The sequence below is a fragment of the Podarcis filfolensis genome (assembly GCF_964270895.1).
Source record: "Podarcis filfolensis genome assembly, chromosome: 8".
Taxonomy (NCBI): domain Eukaryota; kingdom Metazoa; phylum Chordata; class Lepidosauria; order Squamata; family Lacertidae; genus Podarcis; species Podarcis filfolensis.
Genome location: NC_139611.1, coordinates 2,497,686 through 2,520,618, shown reverse-complemented (window position 1 = coordinate 2,520,618; position 22,933 = coordinate 2,497,686). Strand labels below are relative to the sequence as shown.

General features: G+C 48.1%; 2 protein-coding genes and 1 long non-coding RNA gene across 5 annotated transcripts in view; 2 read left to right on the top strand and 1 right to left on the bottom strand.

Annotated features, from left to right (window-relative positions):
* The window catches only part of FER1L5 (fer-1 like family member 5), a gene marked incomplete at both ends in the record, with an annotated part of 103,232 nt that extends 97,390 nt beyond the window's left edge, over positions 1–5,842 (top strand). The window contains 4 exons of the mRNA XM_083625824.1: positions 1,115–1,326; positions 2,021–2,130; positions 3,087–3,234; positions 5,315–5,842. Coding sequence (XP_083481950.1) covers positions 1,115–1,326; positions 2,021–2,130; positions 3,087–3,234; positions 5,315–5,842 — 998 coding nt within the window. The remainder of the gene's footprint in view (positions 1–1,114; positions 1,327–2,020; positions 2,131–3,086; positions 3,235–5,314) is intronic.
* A 3-nt stretch (positions 5,843–5,845) lies between these two features.
* On the top strand, positions 5,846–11,508 carry LOC310769940. Its single transcript, XR_014551872.1, has 2 exons — positions 5,846–6,064; positions 6,128–11,508. It is a non-coding gene; the product is annotated as an uncharacterized lncRNA (long non-coding RNA).
* LMAN2L (lectin, mannose binding 2 like) overlaps positions 9,312–22,933 on the bottom strand; it is a 39,258-nt gene continuing 25,636 nt past the window's right edge. For 2 of the 3 annotated variants that reach the window (XM_083629611.1, XM_083629612.1), the window contains 4 exons: positions 17,453–17,614; positions 17,229–17,343; positions 15,823–15,942; positions 9,312–14,892 (listed from right to left, as the gene is read on the bottom strand). In XM_083629611.1, the coding sequence (XP_083485737.1) occupies positions 14,750–14,892; positions 15,823–15,942; positions 17,229–17,343; positions 17,453–17,614 (540 nt within the window). In that variant the 3' untranslated portion in view covers positions 9,312–14,749. Of the gene's footprint in view, positions 14,893–15,822; positions 15,943–17,228; positions 17,344–17,452; positions 17,615–19,873; positions 19,907–22,933 lie in introns of all 3 variants that reach the window. The other variant, XM_083629610.1, reaches the window with a different exon arrangement.

The following is a 22,933-nucleotide window of genomic DNA, read 5'->3' as shown; positions in this document are numbered from 1 at the left end:
CCAACTGTGGGCAAAGCCATAGCTTTGGATTTTGCCTTGTACAGTCGGCGAGGTTCCCTGTGCACATGCACACATCCACGCTGTCCTCTGCCCAGAGATGCAAGAAGCATTAACAGAGACCCTAGTTGCATTCTAGTCAGGTATCATGGACTGGTTGGACGCAGTGGGAGGAACCAGCTGAGGGAACCTCCCAGGGAAGAAGGCTCAGAGGCCAGGGAGGGGTGGTGGGACAGCAATGGGTGGTCAGAGGGGGATGAGGGAGAAGACTGGGAGGAGCAGGTGTCGGAAGCTGGAGAGGTAACAGGGCTCAGTGAGCTGGAGGGAGTCTATGGCAGACAGAAGTCCAGAATCAGAGGCAACAGCTGAAGCAGGGGAGGAGGGAGGCCAAGAGGCAGAGAAGTCAGGTTGCTGAAGAAGCAAGGGGGTCTCTCCCTTCTGCTGAGATAAGCTCTTCTCCCGCCTGATCTCCCTGAAGCAGAATCATAGAATCATAGAGTTGGAAGAGACCACAAGGGCCATCGAGTCCAACCCCCTGCCAAGCAGGAAACACCATCAGAGCACTCCTGACATATGGTTGTCAAGCCTCTGCTTAAAGACTTCCAAAGAAGGAGACTCCACCACACTCCTTGGCAGCAAATTCCACTGTCAAACAGCTCTTACTGTCAGGAAGTTCTTCCTAATGAAGACGAATGAAAAGGGTGGAGGCAGAGTTTCTAAATGCTTGAGAAAAACCTTGGGAAGGAGGGTACTCAGATGACCGGGGGGGGGGTACGGATGGACTTTCAGTCTTGGCAACTGAACTATGGGGCAAGACCTACCAGGGACGGGCTGCTGTGTTCATTAGGCTTGATGCGCCACCAAGTCTGTGCAGATCATGTTCTTCCAAATAAAAAGTTAGCTTCAACTTGCACAGTGTGATTTATTGTTGGTTTGCTCCTGACACCAGGCAAAAACACTCATGGAGGGTGCAGGGTGTGGCCTGGGGAGTGTGGCTGTGGCCAGGCTGCATTTCCCCCCTGGCCTGAGGTTCCCCTGCCTTCCCCTGCCGTCAAACATGCCATCTGTCCCTGTCCTTCACAAAGCATGGAGACTGAGCACCCGGTTCCACTTGCAGGAATCCTGGAGCTGAACCTGAACAGCATGCCTAGCCCCGCCAAGCGTCCCCGCGACTGCACCGTGAAGATGCTGCTGGAGGACACCGGTGCCACCACCTCCACCTCTTTTTTCCATCGCCGCAAACGGAAACCTGTCTCCCTGTTCAAGCAGAGGGAAATGAGGGGATGGTGGCCCTGCATCGTCTTTGAGAAAGACAAGCCTCGCGTGTCGGTCCGTAAGGCATCATAGGCCAGATCTACCACCTCTGCCTGTTGGGACTTGGGTCTGGGGAGCAAAGAATAGCAAGTAGAACAGAGGGGAGTGGAGGAGTTCACTTCATGAACTCCTGAGCCAGCCTTTCAGAAGTTTTGGACTGTGAAAAACAGCCACGTTGGCTGGGGCTGGTGGGTGGAGCCTCTGGAGGGCTCTCAGCTCTGCCTGTCTTGTTCTGGGCCTTCTTTAACTCTTCCTAGCTCTGCCGTAGCAAAAGGTTTTCCAAATGTACAATGTGTCCCACTCTCCACCTTTCCTTCCCTCCCAAGTATTCAAGGCTGGGCATGCCTTGAACAGGACTAACAGGAGATGCCAAATTAAGAATGGTGGCACTATAGACACACCGTTCTATGCAATTGCTGGAAGAGAAGATACCCCAATGAACAGAAGAACCACCCCCATATATTGAAAAATATGCATACATTGGGTATTTAGTTGAGGAGTTACACTAGTGTAATGACTTTCAGCTATGCAATTTAACACCCCCATTCCCTGCCCTCCCCACCACCACCTAAATCTGATCCACAGGTTTCTCCAGCCAGTTGGGAGTGGGGAGAAAGTAGAAGTTACACTTTGCAATTTTGAGTCGTTGCTCTTTTCCGTTGAATACCACCCTGGAAACCCCTCTGCCCATCCTCTCTTGTTCTCTTAGGGCAAGGTGGAAATGTCCTTGGAGCTGCTGACAGAAAAGGAGGCTGAAGAGCGGCCAGCTGGGAAAGGAAGAGAGGAGCCCAACATGAACCCAGTTCTGAAGCCACCAGAGTAAGACTGCAGCGCCTGGGTGCCCCCTGCTGCATGAACTACTGGGGAGGTAGAAATGGGGAAGGGGATGTCATTGTGTCAAGAAGGAAGCCTTTGCCAATCTAGTACCTTGCAGGTGTTTGGGGCTATAGCTCCCATCAGCCCTGTGCTTGGCTGGGGCTGATGAGAACTGCAGTCCAAAACATCTGGAGAGCACCAGGTTGGCAAAGGCTGTGGCAGAGCATGTTTCCAAAGATTTGGTGGCTGGGAGGCTTCTGTATGAGAGCTACACCAATTACGCCACATGCACCCAGTTTGGCTAGCCTGCTCTGAGCACTGTGCCCTCTGGCACTCTCCCTGCCCATGCCTGCCTGGCATCTGTGTGGGCCCTGAGGACCTTTCCTAGCTGTACTGGTACCGCTCTAAGCAGCACTGGGCACCTAGGTACAGCCACCCTTTGAATTTTCCACAAGAGTGACGTTAAGTTGTTCTGGATACTGCTTGGTATCCTGTTTTTATATGCAAACATATAGAAACTACATGGTATAGTTTTTATATGTTTGCATTGTTTTTACACATGTAACTGTTTATAACTGTTTTGTGTCTTTGACTTTAAAATTGTTGTTTTATTCAAGCTGGCCCCCCTGCTGGGGGCATCCCCTGCCTGAAACCCTAGAGAGCTGCTGCCAGTCGGCATTGAACAGTTGCAGGGAACCTTTGGCCTTCCAGATGTTGCTGAAGTACAACTCCCACACCCCCAGGCAAATGTGGCTAATGGGCAGGTATTATGGGAGTTGTAGTTAAGCAACATCTGGAGGCCCAGAGGTCTTGGTGTATACCTTATAGAACTAGGTGGGCCAACAGTCTAACTCAGTGTACGTCAGCTCCCCATGTTCTTAAGCCAGGGAAGATGGAGACAGCTGCTGTAGGCAACATCTGGTTAACTTTTCTTGCCCCTTCCTTCTCCCCGTGACCAGGAGGCCGGAGACCTCTTTCCTGTGGTTTACAGCCCCGCTGAAGAGCATCCACTTCGTCGTGTGGCAGAAGAGCAAATGGAAGCTCTTGATTTTCCTTTGCTGTGTGCTGGTGATTTTGCTGTTTGCAGCCTTCATCTACGCAGCTCCTGTAAGTCTGCTCAGGAAGAGCAAAGGGGATCAGGCAGCTTGGGCTCAGCCCCATACCTTGCTAGATCTTACCCAGCTCTGCCCCACTAGGTGCAGCATCAATCCAGGCTAGACTGTCTGGGAGTGGGGTTGCTGTAGTTCACCAGGCTTCATTCGTCCTCAGTGGGAAATCTCTCTGCCTTAGAGCAGGACTACAGGGCCTGCATCTCATGTTTGGGCTTAGAGACTTAGGGGTGCTGTTGGTGTACTAGCACCAACAACATCCTCCCTGACCAAGCTGGCTGAGGTAGTCTTGAGCAGTGTGCTGATGGAATCCCAGATGATAATTCTGGGTGACATCAACTTTCACGCCAATGCTGCCATTGGGTCATTGGTTCAGGATTCCATGGCAACCATGGTGCTGTCTCAGGTCATCTTCAACCCAATGCACAAAGGACCTACCCTTGACTTGGTCTTTGCTCCAAAAGGGATGAAAAGTGATCTGGAAATGGGTATGTCATTCCATCATTATGGTTGGACCATGTCCTGATGAAGGTTGGACTCATAGGCAGCTATCCCTCTCTGCAATTAAGGTGTTCCACCCTCTGAGAGCTACGGATTCTGGTGGGTTCCTGAATGCTCTAGGGCACTTTCTGGTGGACAGAGCAGGTGATCCTGTTGAGGCTGTTGTCTCACTATGGAATGAAGAGAACTATTGCAGAGGACTACTGACATGATCGCTCCTGAGTATCCTCTTTGGCACTGTGGAGCCTGCAATGTCCCCTGAACAGCATGCCACAACACATACGGAGTTGTGTGCAATGAAACAGGCTAGATGACTGCTATAGTGCTGGTGGTATAGATCTTGTTCCAAGGGCTAGCAAGCAGTGATTAAAGTGCAAAATCACACCTCCCATGTGGCATCAAGGGCATGGCCTCCACTGTGTCCTCAAGTAATTGTCCAGGAAAGCTTCTCCAGCTTGTCTGAAACCTGGTCTCATCTGCCGGTAGGAATGGGCCTCTGGAGGCAATGAAAGCCTGTTGTGGTCCATTGTTTTGAGAATACAGTTTTGCTTGATGCTGCAACATTTCCCGAGAGGAATTTGTTCATCAGCCTCCCCCCATCCTGCCACCACCACTTGCCCCCCTCCCACCTTACCTTGGCCATCTGTCCCTCTCCCCACACTGCCAACTGCGGCCTGTGGCTGCAGGCAAAGGCCATGGGGTGGTAGAAACAGAGGCTACAGCATGCCAGAAGCACATCATCAGCATGCTTCTGGAAAAGATAGTGGCCTGGGCCACAGGCAGAAGCCATATATATCCCATGATATCCCAGTAAAATTGGGGCAGTTGGGTGGGATGCTATTACAGTGGTGCCTCGCAAGACGAAATTAATTCGTTCCGCAAGTTTTTTCTTCTTGCGAGTTTTTCGTCTTGCGAAGCACGGTTTCCCATAGGAATGCATTGAAAATCAATTAATGCGTTCCTATGGAGACCGCTTGCCAGGCTGGCGGTGCGGAGAAGGGCTTTTCTCCCCCCGCAAGCCTTCAGGACAGGTACGGGAACAGAGAGGAAGGCGCGCAGCGCTTCTCCTCTGTTCCCGGGGCTTGCGGTGGGAGGAGGGTTTTTCCTCCCCACCGCCAACATTCAGAACAGCATTCTGAATGTTGGCGGTGGGAAGGAAAACCCTCCTCCCACCGCAAGTCTTCAGGACAGCCATCCGAAGGCTGGCGCGGGGAGAAGGTCTCTCCGCCCCACCGCCAGCCTTCGGAGGAGCCTTCCGAAGGTTGGCGGCAGGAGGAGGTCTCTCCGCCCCACCGCCAGCCTTCGGAGCAGCCTTCCGAAGGCTGGCGGCGGGAGGAGGTCTCTCCGTCCCACCGCCAGCCTTCGGAGGAGGTCCGAGGACAGTGGGGAAGACGCGCTGCGCTTCCCCGCTGTCCTGGAGATTTCCCTATGGGCTTTCGTCTTGCGAAGGAAGCCCATAGGGAAATTCGTCTTGCGAAGCGCATCGAAAAACGGAAAACCCTTTCGTCTAGCGGGTTTTTCGTCTTGCGAGGCGTTCGTCTTGCGGGGCACCACTGTACCTGTTTTTCCCCCTTCAGGGCTACCTGGCAATGAAGATAATCAATCCGATGGGAGGGAGACGCTCCATAATATACCAAATGCCTCCAAAGAAGAAGGAAACTCTTGAGAGGCCACCTGAAGAAGCTCCTGAAACAATGCCTCCAGTTGCTGAGAGACCACTCCCAGCTCCCAATAAGTTGCCACCCACTCCCCAAAATCTACTCACAACTCCCAAGGAAACACCCACTACTCTCAAACCTCCCACTCCTAAGAAACCAGCTCCAGCTCCCAGGAAACCACCCAAAACTCCCAAGGAACCACCTCTAGTTCCCAAAAAACCAACTCCAGCTCCCAAGAAACCATCCAAAGCTCCCAAGAAACCAACCAAAACTCCCAAGGAATCACCTCCAGTTCCCAAAAAATCAACTCCAGTTCCCAAGAAACTACCCAAGGCTCCCAAGAAACCACCCAAAGCTCCCAAAAAATCACCTCCAGTTCCCATGAAACCACCCAAAGCTCCCAAAAAATCACCTCCAGTTCCCATGAAACCACCCAAAGCTCCCAAAAAATCACCTCCAGTTCCCATGAAACCACCCAAAGCTCCCAAAAAATCACCTCCAGTTCCCATGAAACCACCCAAAGCTCCCAAAAAATCACCTCCAGTTCCCATGAAACCACCCAAAGCTCCCAAAAAATCACCTCCAGTTCCCATGAAACCACCCAAGGCTCCCAAGAAACCACCCAAGGCTCCCAAGAAACCACCCAAAGCTCCCAAAAAATCACCTCCAGTTCCCATGAAACCACCCAAAGCTCCCAAGAAACCACCCAAGGCTCCCAAGAAACCACCCAAGGCTCCCAAGAAACCACCCAAAGCTCCCAAGAAGCAACCATCCACTCCCAAGAAGCCACCACTGATTCGCAAAAAAAGACGCACCTGGTAGTTAGCTGCAGTGGAAGCAAATTATGTCTCCAAATGCTGTTGCTTATAATGTCTTGCACCAGAGGACCACTCTGTTCCTGCTCCATCTTGCCTCCAGATATCTGGCAAAAATGGAGCATAGCTGCTTCTAAATCATAAGCCTACATCAGACAATCCTCACCTAATCTTTGCCTTCCTACAATTATGAAGGCCTTCTGATCCCAACCACAAATTTACAGCAGCATCACTGAATAAAACTGGCTTGGGGTGGGGAAGCAGGGGGTAAAGCACCACTGTACAAACAGACTATCCAAACAGACTTATGTTCAATTCCCGCCCATCCATCACCATATATTTTAGCATATTTCACTCTCACAGACAATAATATTCCCATAAAAAAATAAAAGTTAAGCCCTAAGTCTCGCTGCTTCTAGAAGTGGGATTGTTGGTATTTGCTGAGCAATCCTGTGGGGTGTGCAACTGGCTTGGGCAGGACTGCACTCCCCCTAAAGGGTCAGGCAAGCAGCTTGCGGTGGGGGGGGGTCATTGGCTTGGCACTCTTTGGGGTGGAACAACATCTTCAGCCATGTCTTACTAACAACGTCTGTGGCCTTACTAAAGAGAAGGCATGCCTTGCCTCAGTGATACAGGATGGGGTTAGATTACTGCAATGAGCTTCACATGGTGTAACCCTTGAAGACAGTTCAGAAACTTTATTTGGTGGCATATGTGGGAGCTAAAATGCTTGGATCACACGGGACCTGTTTGCACCAGTTATGTTGCTTACCTATTTGCTTCTGACCCCAGTTTACGGTGTTGCCACTGACCTTTAAACCTTCGTTTGGGACCAGGTTATCTGAAGGGTCCTCTGCACTCATAAAACCTGCCTGAGACATCCTCCTGCCTGAGGTGAAAGTCCACACATGCCTCATTCCAGTAGCTGACTTTTCCTTCAATACTGGTGTCCTCTACAGCACTGGAGGGCAGGCAGCTATTTATTGTTTGTCTGTTTTTGTTTGTTTAATAACCCCCCTTTCCTCTCAGGAGCTCAAGGTGTCATATTTTGCTCTCCCTCTCCCTGTATTATCCTCACCGCAACCCGTGATGTGGGTTGGGCTGAGAGATGGTAGGTGACTGGCCCAACATCGGGCTTCATGGCTGGGTGGGGATTTGGACCCTGGTCTCCCAGGCCCTAGGCCAACACCCGATCCCCTACCCCACCACACTCACGGACCACATCTGTGTGTCTCAAGAGACAATGGAGCGTGCTTCCAGGGATGAGTTCAAACCATTGCATTAGTAGCACCAGTGTCACCTCCCCAAGGGGCAAGACAAAGTGATCCTCTCAGCCTCACTGATGGGGCCCAAGAAGAGCAAGATGTTTGGCACCAGCTTGGCTGCAGGAGCTGCTTAAAGGCGGCGTACAAGGCACCATCCAACTGACTTAGGGACTCCAGATTTGCGTAGGGTTTACTCCTGAGCCTTTTCTTCTCCCAAAGATGTTCCGCAAAGCAGCGGAGGTTTAGGATCAGTTTTCCTGCTCCTAGATTCCCAGGTTGATGAGTCCTACCTGCTCTTCACTGCTCTTGTCAGATGGAACATACAAGACAGGTAGGTGATACTTGTTACTGAAACATATTTACATGAATTTGTATCTGAGACTGAGCAATGTTTACAGACTGGCTCTGATGCAGACATAATAATAATTTATTATTTATACCCCACCTACCTGGCTGGATTTCCCCAGCCGCTCTGGGCAGCTTCTTTCTGGGCTTCTGTTTAAGCAAACATTTACCTGCTGCTGTTATATTCAAGGTTACACTGAGTGCTGTTTAAAACATTGTTTAAAATAATTTGGAATGTATTATCTATATTGCACCATCTGTGCACAAGACAACAAAGAGCAGTCCTGACAGGCTCCTGCCCCAAAGGAGACCCAATCTAAAATAGACACAGGGAAACAACAGGAGAGAGAAATTGGAGGTATTCAAATATGAGCTTTCAATGTGGAGTTCTCCATTTTGAGAGAGAGGCAGATCCCCCTCCCCCTTTTGAAGGAAAGATGTCCCATTTTGAGGGGGGGGGTTGCAATAAGCAGACTGTATCAAACTTCCAGGACAGGTGGAAGTCCCTGACTGCCTGTGGGATTTCAGTCAGTCCCAACACATGTTCATTCCATGTGGTGCCCCTGGGGGAGGCTGGGGGCTATGGAGTTGCCCTGTTGGGAACTCTGCCACCCTCACAAATGTGGGGCATGGCAAGCTAGGAGAGGGCTTGCTTTGCAGCAACCCCTGAATCAGGACTGATGACATCTAGCCATCCCCTGGCTGAGGCTAATGGAAGCTGGAGTCAAGGAACACCTGGAGAGCCAGTGGCTTCACCTTCCCTGTCATAGCTCAACAAGCCTCTTATCAGCTCCAACTGATATGGCAGCTTAGACAGACCTGGACACTCTGGTCACCTCCCTTTAGGACTACAGTGCACTGTAAGTAGCACTGCCTATAAACTACAGCTGGTTCAAAATAGGCCAGTATATTTATTAATTGGACTGAGCTGTTCAATCTTATGCCAGTACCTGATCAGCCACACCGGATGCCAGGCTGCTTCCAGGGCTGGTTGAAAGCCCTTAACAGCATAAAGGTTACCCAGAACATCACATTCTCCTGCATACACTTACCCAAACTATAATATCCTCCTCAAAGCCCTTGTTCCATGTGCCAACACTCTAGTGAAGTGAGGTGCATGGCCCCTCACAAAGAGAGCAGCACTTCAGCTACAGAATAGCCTCACATCTGGCATCTTCTTTGCTCTTTTCGGCACCAGATGAAGATCCTTTTATCCACCCAAGCCTTGTAAACAACTTACACTTGAAAATAAAACAGATCTATGCTCTTTTAACATTAGAGTTCTGCTTGTTTGATCGTCCAAGCTGCTAACTAGTTTTATTTTTCCTCCACTGGAAAGTAAAGTTTATATGTTACAAGTTGCTGCATTTTTAATTACTGGGCTTTTTGTATTTTAACATCTCATTCTTCATTCTGTGAGCTGTTTAGAGATCCCAACTGTGATAGAGTAAAAGAGAACTAAATTAAGCCACCAATGCATACAGCAGCAAAGAGACTTCAGCATCTGTGTTTATTGTCAAGACACAAAAACAAATACAGAGAAAAAGGCAGACGAGCATACAATCTTTTTACCAGATCAGGCAAAAAAGGGGGGGAGGTCTTTGAAAGAAGCAATGCTTCCTGGCTACAATATTGCTTCATCACTATTTCAAACAGCCTTCACCAAGCAGGTGTTCAGTAGATCTTTGAGCCTAGATCTACTATCGGCTCCAGCCATGCTGTTTGGAGCTGATGAGAGTTGTCAGCCAAAATATCCAAAGGGCAGCATGTTGGCAAAGGCTGATGTAGGAAACTTATCTTCAGAAAGAGGAAGGGTCCTCCTGCAGCCATTAACTCAGCAGCAGCCCCACAGCCAGGGGCTGACCCTGCATTTGGGCGCCAGTGGAAGTGAAGCCCCCACATTAAAAAAACAGGGCACTGCAATGGGTTTTTCCTTTAGCAAGGAAGGTACTGGCGTCCCTCGTGTCATGCTTTGCTTGATGCTCTAGAACCAACATGAAAAGCCCACCATCCTGGACCAAAATACAGAAAGGCGCTTGGCATTGTTGGAGCAGCTTCTGGAGGCTCACATGCTCCCCCAATTCTGCCTCATACCAAGGCTGAGCATTAGTCTGTCTAGGCCGGGGGGGGTAGATCTCTGTCCGGTTTGGCAAGTGTTTTTGCTTCTCAATCCTTTAGCAATAGCAACAAATGCAAAAGGCTGCTTCACTACAAATTAGGCCACTGAATTCAAGAACACTTGGAGTTTGTGGGTCACAAGACCCAGAAGCTCACTTTTCTTACTAAATTCAAATTACTGCACTGTGCAGTGAGCAAAAGGCACCCTGTTCATACAAGTGCACCCATCTCTTAAAGCCACTAGTCTTCCACTTAGTGCAGGTGGTGAATCTTGGGGGGTTCAAATAAAACAAAATAGATCCTGGAAGCTTCAAGTCTGCCCACCCAATGAAGTGTTTCTCCAAAGCCTTAAAGCGGCATTTTGTTTTAAAAAACTATGAGGTGCCAGGAATTGATCCAAGGCTTCCTGCATGCAGAGCATGTGATCTCCCTAGGGCTGCCATACATCCAGGTCTTCGTGGACATTACCAGGATTTCAAAGGTGGAATTAATGTCTGGGGGGAATTTCCTAAAGATGCTTTGTCCTGCTGGATCTTAGGTAAGTCAATTGAAAAATCTCGGGGGTTTTGTGTTTTTGTAAAAAAAAAAAGCTGAACTTTTGGGGTGTCCTGGTTTTTACTTTTTGAAATATGGCAACCCTAGTTCTACCATCGTTTGTGGAGGTCGTAACACTGATAAACTGCACAACCCACTTGAGCATTTGTAGCAGGTCTCACCCCTTAGGGATCCACTGTCACTAATCCAGAACTCTTATTGAAGCAATGGGGAAGGCACGCCATCTTCTTCCTCCTTCCACTGCTCACTATCACAACTGCCACTTGAGGCAACCAGGGAGGCTCCCCTTGATTACTCCTCCGGTTGCACAAAGATCTGTTGAGTCTTGGGCCTGAAGCTGCACCTCTCCTTGGTGAGCTGCTGTCAGGTACAGCATGGTAATCCAAAACATGGCTTAGCACAAGGGTGTGCGCATGCAGGTTCTGCGAACCATTGTGCGCCTGCCTGGGCACGTTGCTGATGGGCTTTGCCCAGCTAAGCACACCTGGACAAACCATAAGCTGCAAACTATAGGGTAAACCGTGGTTACAGCTTGTGGTTAGCCAGGAGAGAGTTAAATCTGACAACACACTAAGCCAAACTATGGATTCACTCAGCACAGCACAGCAGCAACAGAATCGGAGAGGATCAAAGCTCTTCTTGCACAGCCTGCGTAACTGCGTTAAGCCATAGTTTAGCTTGCAAGACATGTCGACCAGGCCAATACAGAATGCTGTTGTCTCATGTGACCACCACCAAGTGCCTCCCTAAACAATAAGAAATACATTCACTCGTTTATATTAAGGACCCTATAAAATTACAGCCTGTTTCTGAAAAGCAGCTTGTGACAGATAGCAGCAAGATTTAAAGCACACCCCCAATGAGAAGAACACAAGCTCCCTGTGAGTTCCTCAGGCCGATTCCCAAAAATCCACTAGTTGCTTTTGAGCAACTTTACCAATCATTTATGAGCAAGGGAATACTTGTACTTCATATCCCAGCTCTGAAGGCTGTTAAAACAGTAAAGTTTTTTTTTTTTAACTTATTACGAGATCATTCTGCTTAGCACAGCAACTCTCAAAATCATCCTTGTAACTAGACTCCCCCCCCCCCATGTGGTTTCTTCTTTTTTCCACAAAGGATCTATTTTTATAATCAAGTCAAGCTCACCACTCTGCAGACTCCACACTTCTGCCCTCAAAGGCTCCCTCATAAGAAGTGTTCCCTGTGGGTAGGGCAAGTGGGATCGGGTCAAAAGAGCAATCTAGCACAGGATCACTGCAGACAACATGGGCCAGAGACATTTGGGGGCAAGGTCACAATGTGCCTCCACCCCACAATTATTCAGGGCAGTGCACATGGTTTTTTTCTTTAAGGCTCTCCTGGAGGTCCCCCACTTCTCTCCTGTTTCCCCTTTAACTAGGACAAGTTTATGAACATAGTATTTATTGCAGTTAATACAAAAGGTCAATTGCATCAGAGATAGAGACAAGCCCATGTTTATCACTAAATAGAAAAGGCTCCTGAAAAGCAATATAATTTGTTAACTAAATTGGGATGAGGTAACATGCAAACCAATAAGACACTTAGGCTCTCTCAAAATCCTGAGCTTTTCTTTTTAAAAATTGGCCTTTTCAGAGTTTTTGGCTTATTTGACTCCATCTTGGGGATCTTCTAAGCAGCTGGCTCATAACTTTTCACATTCCATTTTAAACTTACGTGTTAAAAAAAACCAAACCAGGTGTAGTGAATTATGATCTGGACAAACGTCAAAGCATTTTTAAGTTCCTTTCGAACTAGGGTTGAGCCAAAAGAGCAGAGGCAGGATTTGTGGTTGTTTTCAGCAGCATTGAAAAGCAAGTCCTGCCACCTCATGGTCCAGCTGTGTGCAGGGAAAGTAGCCTGTGTCCCACACGGCCAGATCCGGAAGTCCAGCCCTCCCTCTCTCAACTGGATTTCTTTGCTCTCACCCTTCAGATTTGGCCATCACCAGGGCCATTACATGATCCTTGATTGCCTGGCATTACTTGAGAAAAGAGATCACAGAGCCAGCTTTTAAAAAATGGTAACTAAGGAAGAAAATTAACATGCTAAAGGCAAGGTGACCATGAACAGGTTTAGGGAAACGTTTTTCTTTCTGCCCTTCCTTGCTCTCTCAAAGCTGAAATGAAGAATATTTAGCACAACCCTAGTTCCAATACACCAAAGTCACTGAAGGTCATTATAAAACTTTAGAAGTTGGAAGGGGTGCAAAGATGAAAATATGCGCAGTGTGACAGTGACCAGGCTCTCCCCACTTCACAGGGAAAGCACAGCTCATTTCTGTAAAGAATCATGCTCAACATTTGCGCAAGCAGATGCATCCTCCCTTCCACCCATGCACACCCCAAGGTAAGGCACCTCTGCCTCAGCGGGGTCAGAGGTCAGGTCAGGCAGCCAAATTCACTGTAAATAATAAAGCCTTCAAGCATCAGTTTTCAGGTGAAAAACGGTCCTGATGCCAACGGGCCTTTCCTCCTGCCATGGTGAACCGTGACACCAATCTGACCATTAAAAGGGGGAGGGGGAGCCCATCAGTAGGGAGGAAAGAGGGGACTTCTGAGTTGTATGGAGCGTGTTCAGTGCTGGAGGGCGATGGAGGTCAGGTTCCCCAGAGAACTGGGAAGAGTCACCTTACATATATATATAAAGGAGGTAATAGCAGCAATAAATGTCAGCAGCATTTTGTCTAAAACAGTAATTCGCCAATAAGAAAATAAATCCCCACCCACCATCCTGTCTACCTTTCACTTTTCACATCAGCTTCTAGGTGCTCTGGCATAGTGCACTGCCTTCCACATTACTCTGCAGATCAGCTGTGTGCTCAGGAAAATAACAGCAGGCAAAGATGACTTTCAGGGAAGTGAGGCCACTAGGAGAGGCGGATTTAGGGAAACGCCTGCACTGGGCACCAAGCTGAGAGGGCTCCACAGTGGGTGCTTCAACAATGAGGAACAACAGAAGACGAGAGGTGGGGGCACCAAATTTTGGCATTGCACAGAGTGCCTCTGAAACGTTAGCCTCAAGTCTGCCACTGCTCCCAGTACTGATCTCTGGAACCACCAGGCACCAGGCTTCTGGTGGGACCTAGGAAGAAGAGGCATCCTGTCCTTTCCATCACACAGCTGGCTAGCAAGGCTCAGAGGATGACTGGCAAGGGAGGCCCCTCAGCTGAGCTCCTGTCAATGGAGCAGCTAGTATTAAAAACAAAGGGATTTTCCCCCACCCAACCTCCATTAGCAGAGCAACCAGGGGAGGCTCCCCGCTTCGGAAATAGGGGCTGCCTTTTAGTTGCTGTAGGAGTCAACTGCTTTGTAGCACCTGAATAAAAACGTACAGCAGTTTGTCCAGTTGGGAAAGCCAGAAGGTCTCAATTTGGAGTGGGAGGGACAGGATTATAAGGCAGGCTGCCATTTATTTTAGGAGAGAGGGCAATCACATTTGTTTATTCTGCAGGGTGGTGTCTTTGTAAACTAGAGGAAAAATAAGAGTAAAGGTATATTTGTGGGACATAAGGTAAGGATACCTTGGTTTCTTATAGATACAAGCTGGTTGGGGCTGATGGGAGCCGTAGTCGAAAACTGGAGGGTGCTACGTTGCTAAAGACTGATCTACATGCTAGTTAAGGCATCCCAGTAAAACATTGTTAGCTAACCTGTGGCCCTCCATATACTGCTGGACTACAACTCCCATCATCCCCAACCACTGGCGATTCTGGTTGGGGCTGACAAGAGTTGGAATACAACAACTGCAAAACTCAGCTTAGCCACCCCCTGCAGTAGAACATCCAGACCAAACAGCCTTGATCAACATACCAGCATTTTGACACCCACCCAACTACTCTGCTTTCCAACCAGTCTCCACAGGGAACAGCAGAGGTTACCAAATCCAGATCTCATTGGCTAAACGTCTCTCCCATCTACACAGAGCGATGTGATGAATGTTCACTTCACATTGCATGATCAAGGATATGTCTATAAAGTCTCGTAGAAATGCCAGTGTTGAAAACTCACAGTTCAAAGCAGTCAAAGTAGAGCAGAGTGATATGGCTGCCTCCATCATTGGGGGCCCACCACCAATCCAAAGGCTGTCATTAGAAGTATAAGATCCAGATGGACAGGAGTCCTCACAGCATGGCTTCTGGAAACTAGCTGCCTGCATAGGCAACCTCCCATGCCAACAAAACCAATGGCCCTCCAGAAGGCAAAGGAGGAAGAATGCAACAGGACGCCTCCAAATCAGTAAAAGTGTTTCCGGCTCTGTTCCTGCCATTTGTTGTAGACTATAATTCCAATGACGATGGCAAACACGATGGCAACCAACGAGAAGAAGACTATCAAGAAGAGAGCAAGGCCACTCATTGGTTCCATTGGAGTCTCTACTGCAAAGGATGGAAACACAGATCAGGCTCAGCTACCAAGAAATAGCCATGAACAACCTTGTGCCTCTTTGGCTGAATTCCTTGGCCAAACTTAGCTTCACGTCAAGAAAGGTTAGCAGAGTGAGTAGGCATGGAGGACAGATTTAGTTTGTGGTTGACTATTAGCCAGAATACCTAGATGGGATCTAAATCTCAGGTGTATTGTGCCTTTGAGTAACAGATTCTGGGAAGAGCAGCAACAGGGGCTCATCTAGAGATCAAGGGCGCATCTAAGCTCAGTGCTTTCTACACCAGGGAAGGGGGTGCCTAACTGGTGGCCCTCTGGATGTTTCTCAACTACAACTCCCATCACCCCTGACCACTGGCCATGCTGGCTGGGGCTCATGGGAGTTGGACTCCAACCACATCTGGAGGGCCACAGCTCCCCACCTCTGGCTTTCACTTACTTGCACAGTAGTGGCTCTCCAGGGTTTGAGGCAAAATCTTTCCTGGGGATGCTGGGAACTGAAGCTGGGACTATTTCATGCAAGTCATGTGCTATGCCAGAGAACTGTGGCTCTTCCCCACGAACACCAGCCAAGTTGCTTCACCTTCCTGGTCCCAAGGAGTGTTGAATTACAAGTCAGGGAAGTGGCATCCATGCTGCAGACGCGCATGTGAATTATCTGGACAACTCTTAAGTTAAGCCTTCAGGGACTTAACATCTGACCTTTGAAACTGACCTCCTTCTGTCAGTGTTGCAGACAAGGCTCATTGCTGCACAGGTAAGAATTAACTGTGTGATATCAGTATCTTAAGATCAAAAGAGCAGGACTCCTCTGCAAGCAAGCAAAAGTCTGCATCCCTAAAGCATCTCTTCCTGAAACTCCAGCCCTAAAGTCCCATCACTCACCCCACCCCAGCCCTAAAGCCCCACCCACCCACACTTACTTCCAGGCAGTTTCATGTTCTCCACCACAGGTAAGAAGACTTCTTTGTCCCGCTTGTCCTCCTCCAGTGTCCGTTGAACAGTCAGTTGGTACAGCTTCAGGGAAATGATGTCATGGTTATCTGGGGCAAAAGAGGAATAGGGAGAAGGAAGAGTGTGAGCACAATAGGCAGGCAGGCACTCCCCTCACACCTGCTTAAATTCCCCCTTGCGTGGGAGGGAGCACAACCTCTACTGGTTGGCCAGGTAGCCTTCCCACTTGGCTCTCACACACATCTCAGGAATGGCTTGTAACCATTGTTCAAGAACTCTATTTTGTCAATTCTATCTGGGGCAAAAGAGTAGACAGATAGCTCTTCCCAAACTCCTCACAAATAGGAATGACTTTGCCCATCACTGACTGGAGAGAACTTTGTGGAACTAGGCTACCTAAACAGACCCAACGCCAGCGGCTGTGTGGCAGTCCTTTAAGCTGGACTTCATTAACATGCTCACAGAATGGCAAGAGCACACAGCTGCACAGCAGATCCCTTCGGTCAACTTAGATCCACCCTCTCCTTCCCACTGTGCAATGGCCCTGGGTGATGCATCCATCCTGGAGTTCTCCCCATGTTCCATGCGCAGCCAGCCATTCCTTTAAAGAGGAACAACCAGCTCTGACTTCTGGACAGGATTTGCATCTTCAGCGGAGAAGCTGTGCAGCCCTTAGGCCACTGGGGTGCAATGGGCAGACAGAGGTCACCGCTAAGCAATTAATAACTTATCATAGAAACTTTGGTGAGACATGAGTAAAAAAAGGGTGAATGAGCCCAGTTGGGAGCATGTAAGAGGCCTTGTCTAAGTGAGAGGAACCCACACAAGGCACATGAGTGATGCCCATGATGGATAAGACCCATGAAAATACAGCAGGTATGTTTGAAAGTGTGAGGACTGTGAGCTCAGTTCTAATTCTGAAACTCAAGATGTTCCTAGGTACAATTTTCTCTTAATTCTAAGTGCACATCTTTAGCCCCTGGCTACAGCTGATGCATCTGTGAGTTGTAATGTAGATCCCACAAGCCTGAAGTCTACCCTCGCCTGGTACAGAAAGACCAAGCATTGGCAAACTCGGCCCTCCAGATGTTTTGGGACTACAATTCCCATCATCCCTAGCTAACAGGACCAGTGATGAGGGATAATGGGAATTGTAGTCCCAAAACATCTGGTGGGCTAAGTTTGCCTATGCCTGCGAAAGACTAATGATATTTTAGGCATCTACAAACAGAACTACAGGAAAACATGAGAGCCAGCAGCCATTTATGGGTTCACTTGAACTTCTTCATTTCTGCTTCTAGGAGATCTGGCTTTGGACTCTTGAAAAACACAGCAGCAGGAGGAGGATGCTTTCAGCCGGCCTTAAAAGCAGTACCCGACAGGTCCCCGGTGACAGAAGAGACCCCAAAGTAGTAGCCGCGTGGCAAGTGTACTCCTGGGATGTCAATGCAGTCTCTCCATTCATGCTTGCCATCGATATCAAGCAAGACCTGAAAAGAGAGAAGACTCAATCCAACCTACTCCTTTCTGAGGCCACACCTGAGGAACGCCAGTGGGAATGTGGAATGCAGCAGACAAAGAGCGCAGAGAAAGACTCACCGTAAGCCTCCTCTTCACATAGCGGATCACCAGGAATGTGTCGTGGTTCAAGTTGCGCACCATTGCTGTGCATCCACCAAGTTCAGTGGGTCTGCCATCTCTGTCGTGGTCATAGGCGAGGGACCCATTGCTCACCATGGCAGAGACGTATGGGAACACTCGCTGGAAGAGAAGGGAGGAACTGCAGGTCAGCCAGCTATTTGCACACTGCTCTGTCAAAGGTCTGGCCACATCCAGTGGACAAGGGAGGGGAAACAGGCATGCAGGGAGCCAAGCAGGACAGAGACAGAACCCAGCATGAGCATTAGCAGGGCTGGGACTTACTCTGGACAAGCAAGAACAGATCAGCACAAACTACTCCTACGTCTGAGCAAAAGTGAAGGTCTAAAAAAGGTTTTGACAACAGCACTCACTCCCAAAGGAGGCAGTGATGGAGAAGAAAGCTATCAATGTCTACCAGCCATGATGCCCAAGTTCCGCCTCCACGTTCAGAGACAGTAATGTTTCTGAATGCCCGTTGCTGGAAGTCACAGGAGAGTGTGCTCTTGTGCTCAGTTACTTGCAGGTTACCCACAGGGACAGCAGAAATAGGAGAGGCACACCCCAAATTCTGGAAGGGTGTGTTTTGATGCTCTCAAAACACAATGAATCTCACCTAGCAAATAGGTACAAAACTAACTAATGTACCAAGATATAAAATGCCCACCACCAGCTTAAGCAACTGTAGCACAGCCTGAGCCAACAGGCTGCTCCACTTGACTCAACAATAGGCTGGAGACCTCCTGGTTACTGCAAGATGGCAACAGATGTAGAATACAGTTCTCCATGAATGGTTCGATTGTCGTGAGAGAACACAGGCCCTTTGCCAACCTCACGGGAGAACTTAACCGTGAGGCTTGTGCCCCATGAAATTCTTCTAAGAGATGCATCTTGCCCTTTTAGACTATACATTTCTAACCAGGCAACATCAGTGTATTACTTCTGATATCTGCATCGAGTGTTGTTAAGTACACCACCTTTCAGCACAACCCTAGAAACATATAGACTATGGAACTGGGCACAGAATTCCATTTCTCAAAACTTCAATTTTTTTAAAATAATAATAATCCTCAAGTTTCTAAGCCATATGGTTTATAAAATATATGCTTGAAAGCCTGTAAGAGCCCCACCCCGACCCCCAGCCAGCATCAAGTCAGTCAAAAGAACAGATTCTGTTTTGCTGTTATGACTACTGGATAATCCATTGATAGACCTGCCCTCCTTTATGGATTTGCCTCAACTCCCTTTAAGGCCATCTAAAGCAGTGACCATCGCCACACTTAGAATACTGTGAGTTTCATAATTTTTAACAAAACACTTGTCTGTCCTAAAGCCACCATGCAAGGTCTTCTGCTAAAGGGAAGAGGTGAGAAGGAAGCAGTTTATAAACTCATGCATGGCATGAAGAAGGCAAACAGAAAATTTTGCTCTCTCTCAAAATGCTAGAACTCATGGACATCAATGAAGCTGAATGCTGGAAGACTCTGGATAGATAAAGTAAAGTCCTCCTTCACACAGAGCATCCCACAAGATGCTCCCACAAGAGGCAGTGATGGCCACCAACCTGGAAGGCTTTAAAAAAGGACTGGACAAATGCATGGAGGAGGGGGCTCCTGATGCCTTCAAGGCCAGAGGCAGTCTGCTTCTGGAAGGCACAGAGGGGGAGAAGGCTCTTGCACTCGGGTCCTGCTTGTGGGTTTCCTCAAGGCATCTGGTTGGCTACCGTGAGAACAGGATGCTGAACTAGATGGGCCACTGATTTGATCCAACAGACTCTTATGGTCTTAAGCGGGCAAAAGACCTCTCCCTCTTCCCAGGCCCTTTAGGTGACCACCATAAAGCCCTGTCTGCATCTTAGCACAGAAGGACCCTACTGCGTATCTGCAAAGGCAACTGTGCCCTGCCTAACAGTGGAAATGGCTCTCGGAAGGTCACAGTGTGTCACTTTTCATTTTTACTAGTCCAAGTTCATCTTGGACAATTGCCCCCATATACAGATTATGAACTGAAGCCTGAAATTTGTGGTTAGAGTTTGTGGTTTGCCCAAGGCCAGCTGAGGAGTCCGAGATTTGAACTCAGAAGTCCCTATGCTCCAAATGCATTAAACTGATGAGACTCACAAGAGAAGGCAGGGGAAAATATGCAAGTAACTACACATATAGCAAAGCCAGATCTGCAGGGAAAGGATGGTGAAGAATGGAAAGATAGAGGGTAGTCCAGTAAAACAGGCTGTCATTCAATAATTGTCACACTGGTTCCAAGCACTGGAGTTTTCCGACCTGGGATATTGGCAGACATAAAACCCAAAAGCAGTAAGAGAGGCAGACTGGCAAAGAGAACGCTATAAGCTTGATGCAAGGCTAGGAGAGCATCTTCAAGTACCTGGTTTCCTGAGGAATACCTCTTCTTCTGGGCCTGAGAATCCAGAACAGTTATTGCAAAGCAAGGGAGAGAGGGAGGGAATGAAGCAAGAGACAGTCATCCAACAGACAGTTAAACATTGACCTGTAAAACTACACACCACCACTCAACCGTGACCAAGATCCATTTTGGGGAAAGCCTTGGCAACTATTCATATTCCTGGAATTGATGGTCAGGGATATTTTGATACAAATCTAAAGAAACTCTGTAAAAGCACAGGTGAGGAAATGTAACCACAAATGGGCTCAATGATGTGAACTGAAGTACCCAACAATACCAAGCAGGAATCCAGCCAAACCATGTGCTTGCATATATGCAATGGAACGGGTTGTGTTTTTCAAACTGCAAATCCTGACATTAAAAAAAGACAGCTTTTAAATCCTGCCCAGCATACTTTATTTTTAAAATTGTTTTATTAAATATCTTCTTGGGTTACAAAAGCACATATTGTTTGTTTTCAGATCTTGAAGTCCTTTCTACAGACTTTAATGTTGCATACAGTATCAAGATACTTCTTGACCCACAGAGCTTACCAGCCAAATGCTTCGTAAGCAGTGCCGCCATCCCCCAGCAAGTCATGTGCACCAGGTTCTTTGCACACTTGCCAGATGCACCAGACAACGTCCAGGAGAAATCAACTGAATCAGATGGCCAAGGACACCTGTGGCCCTAGAGATCCACCTAAGTGATGGCTCCCTGTTGGACTAGCATTTCATCCAGAGGGGCGTCTTCACCTCCATCCACTGTTGGCCTCAACTGGCAACAGGCAATGCTGCTACTCCTGAATCTGGTGCAACTGGATCACTCTCCTCATTCCTAACTACAGGGCGGAACCAAAGTGACTCACCCTCCAAGGAGGCTGCCTGCTGCCTGCCTGAGGTATGCCTAGATCAGTAGCTCATGCAGAGGCAGAGCAGGTGAGGCTGTTCTGAGGCAGGCAAGTGACTTTACAATAAAACTCTCTTGCGCGTACAAGTAAAATGAGCCTTCTTTTTCAATGGGGGGGGGGGGAGGTGCTTCACTTTCCCCACCCAAGTGTATGCTCACACTGGCCAAGACCATGGGGAGCGGGAAGAGAAACTGAACTTCCTTTCATGGGACGGCCCAGCAGGGTTACTACCAGAGGTTCAAGAATGGCTTTCACTGCCATTTAAGGTAAATTCAGAGCTCCACTGATGGGAGACATTTGAAAAGGGAATACAAAGAGCCCCCTCAGGTAGGCAAACAAAAGCACAGCTCAAATGGTATTGGCAAACCTGAGCAAATATCGGCTTATTGGGGGGGGGGGGGGAACTGCTCAGTATTTCCATAGCAAGGCCAACCAGATTTTTTTTTGAAAGGTCTGAAACTGCAGAGCCTCATTGTGCAGCAAGTCTGCTTGCCATCTGAAGAGGAGAGATCCAAAGTAAAGATGGGAAGGGGTAGTTTTGTTGTCGCGGAGCTGCTCTGCTCCACAATAAGGTGAGCCGCTACAGGGCATGCCACATTCTGCCAAGGATGGTCCATGGTAAAAACCATTTGATTCTGGAAGCCATGTTCAGAGGTCTTGATTCAAACTGACCTGTGGTGGACAGGGAATGGGAGAGACAGGGGAGGGGAGGGAGAGAAAGAGATGCAGACCTGCTCCAAGGCCTTGGAATGGGGTCATTAGTTCAACTGTATTACTGAACTTGGCCACCCTTGTACTGAACAACCTTCCCCAACCCGGTGCCCTCCTGATGCCTGGGATTACAACTCACATCAGTGCTAGAGGACACCAGGCTGGAGATGGCAATTTCAGAACACTGGACAGAATATTCAACATAGCACATCACAGCTGTACAGAACATCTGGCAATTCCAACCAGTTTAACTTTTAGAATAGAATCAGATGGCAAAATTTCCCTAGATTGTACAGCTTTAGGTTGCAGGAAGGGATTAAAACATTTGATTCCAATGAAGAAAAACTCCCTGCACATACAAAAATAGAATTGAAAACGTAGAATCAAAAGCAAGCTTGGAATAACTAGTCAGATGGGTTTGGGATTTACAGGTTAGACATTATCGTATCTCAACCAAGACAGGGCAGTAATAGGATGAGAGTTGGGGATTAAACTCAAAAAAGATTTCGCATTGACAGAGAAGCTGCAATATGGCAGCAAACCTGCAAGCAGGATGTCCTTTAGGGCACCAGACAGAAGCTCCTCAATTCTGACTTGGTAAAAAGAAAAAGAGGCAGATATAATAGTCACTGATTCAAGACAAGGTTCCTTCATAGTTCCTCAGATATATGATGCATGCACACTTCCATGTACAAAAACATTTGCATCAATCTCAGTAAAGAAGGCAGAAACCAATAAAGATCTTGCAAGTTAAGGAATGTCTTTTAAATAGCTAGCTAAACCATCTTTTTTTAAATGAGGAGTTACCACAATTCTAGTCCTGCCTTTGTCAGCCTGGTACCCAGGAGGTATCTGGGACTGCATCTACCACCAGCCACAACGTGGTCATATGCTCATCATCTGAGGCCCTTTGTGTGCTTCCTCCATGAGAGGTCCAGAAGGAGGCAATGCGAGAACGGGCCTTTTCTACGGTGGTGGCCCATTTGTGAAATGCTCTCCCCAAGGAGAATCACCTGGCGCTTTCATTATACATCTTAAGGCACCAGGTGAAAATGTTCCTCTTCAACCAGGTCTTTGGCCTTTAACTATCTATGGCCTTTTAGAGGTGGGCCAGATGTTTTTAAATGTATTTCTTTCTCCTCTTGGTTTTAATGGGGGTTTAGTTGGTTGTAAGTCACTTTAAGTTGCCCTGGGCAAGACAGAGCAACTAACGTATTTAATAATAAATAATACTTTGCTGGGGATCATGAGGAGGAACCATGGCCATGTTGGTGGAGCCTGTGGGGAGCTGTCATCCAAAACACTGAGTGGGCATGAAGCTCAAGAAAGCTATGCCCAGTGGATATAAAGTTATACAGGAAAAAGCCTGGGAAGCACATGGGCAAAGTTGGTTGAAGCAAACTAAATATATATTTCCTGTC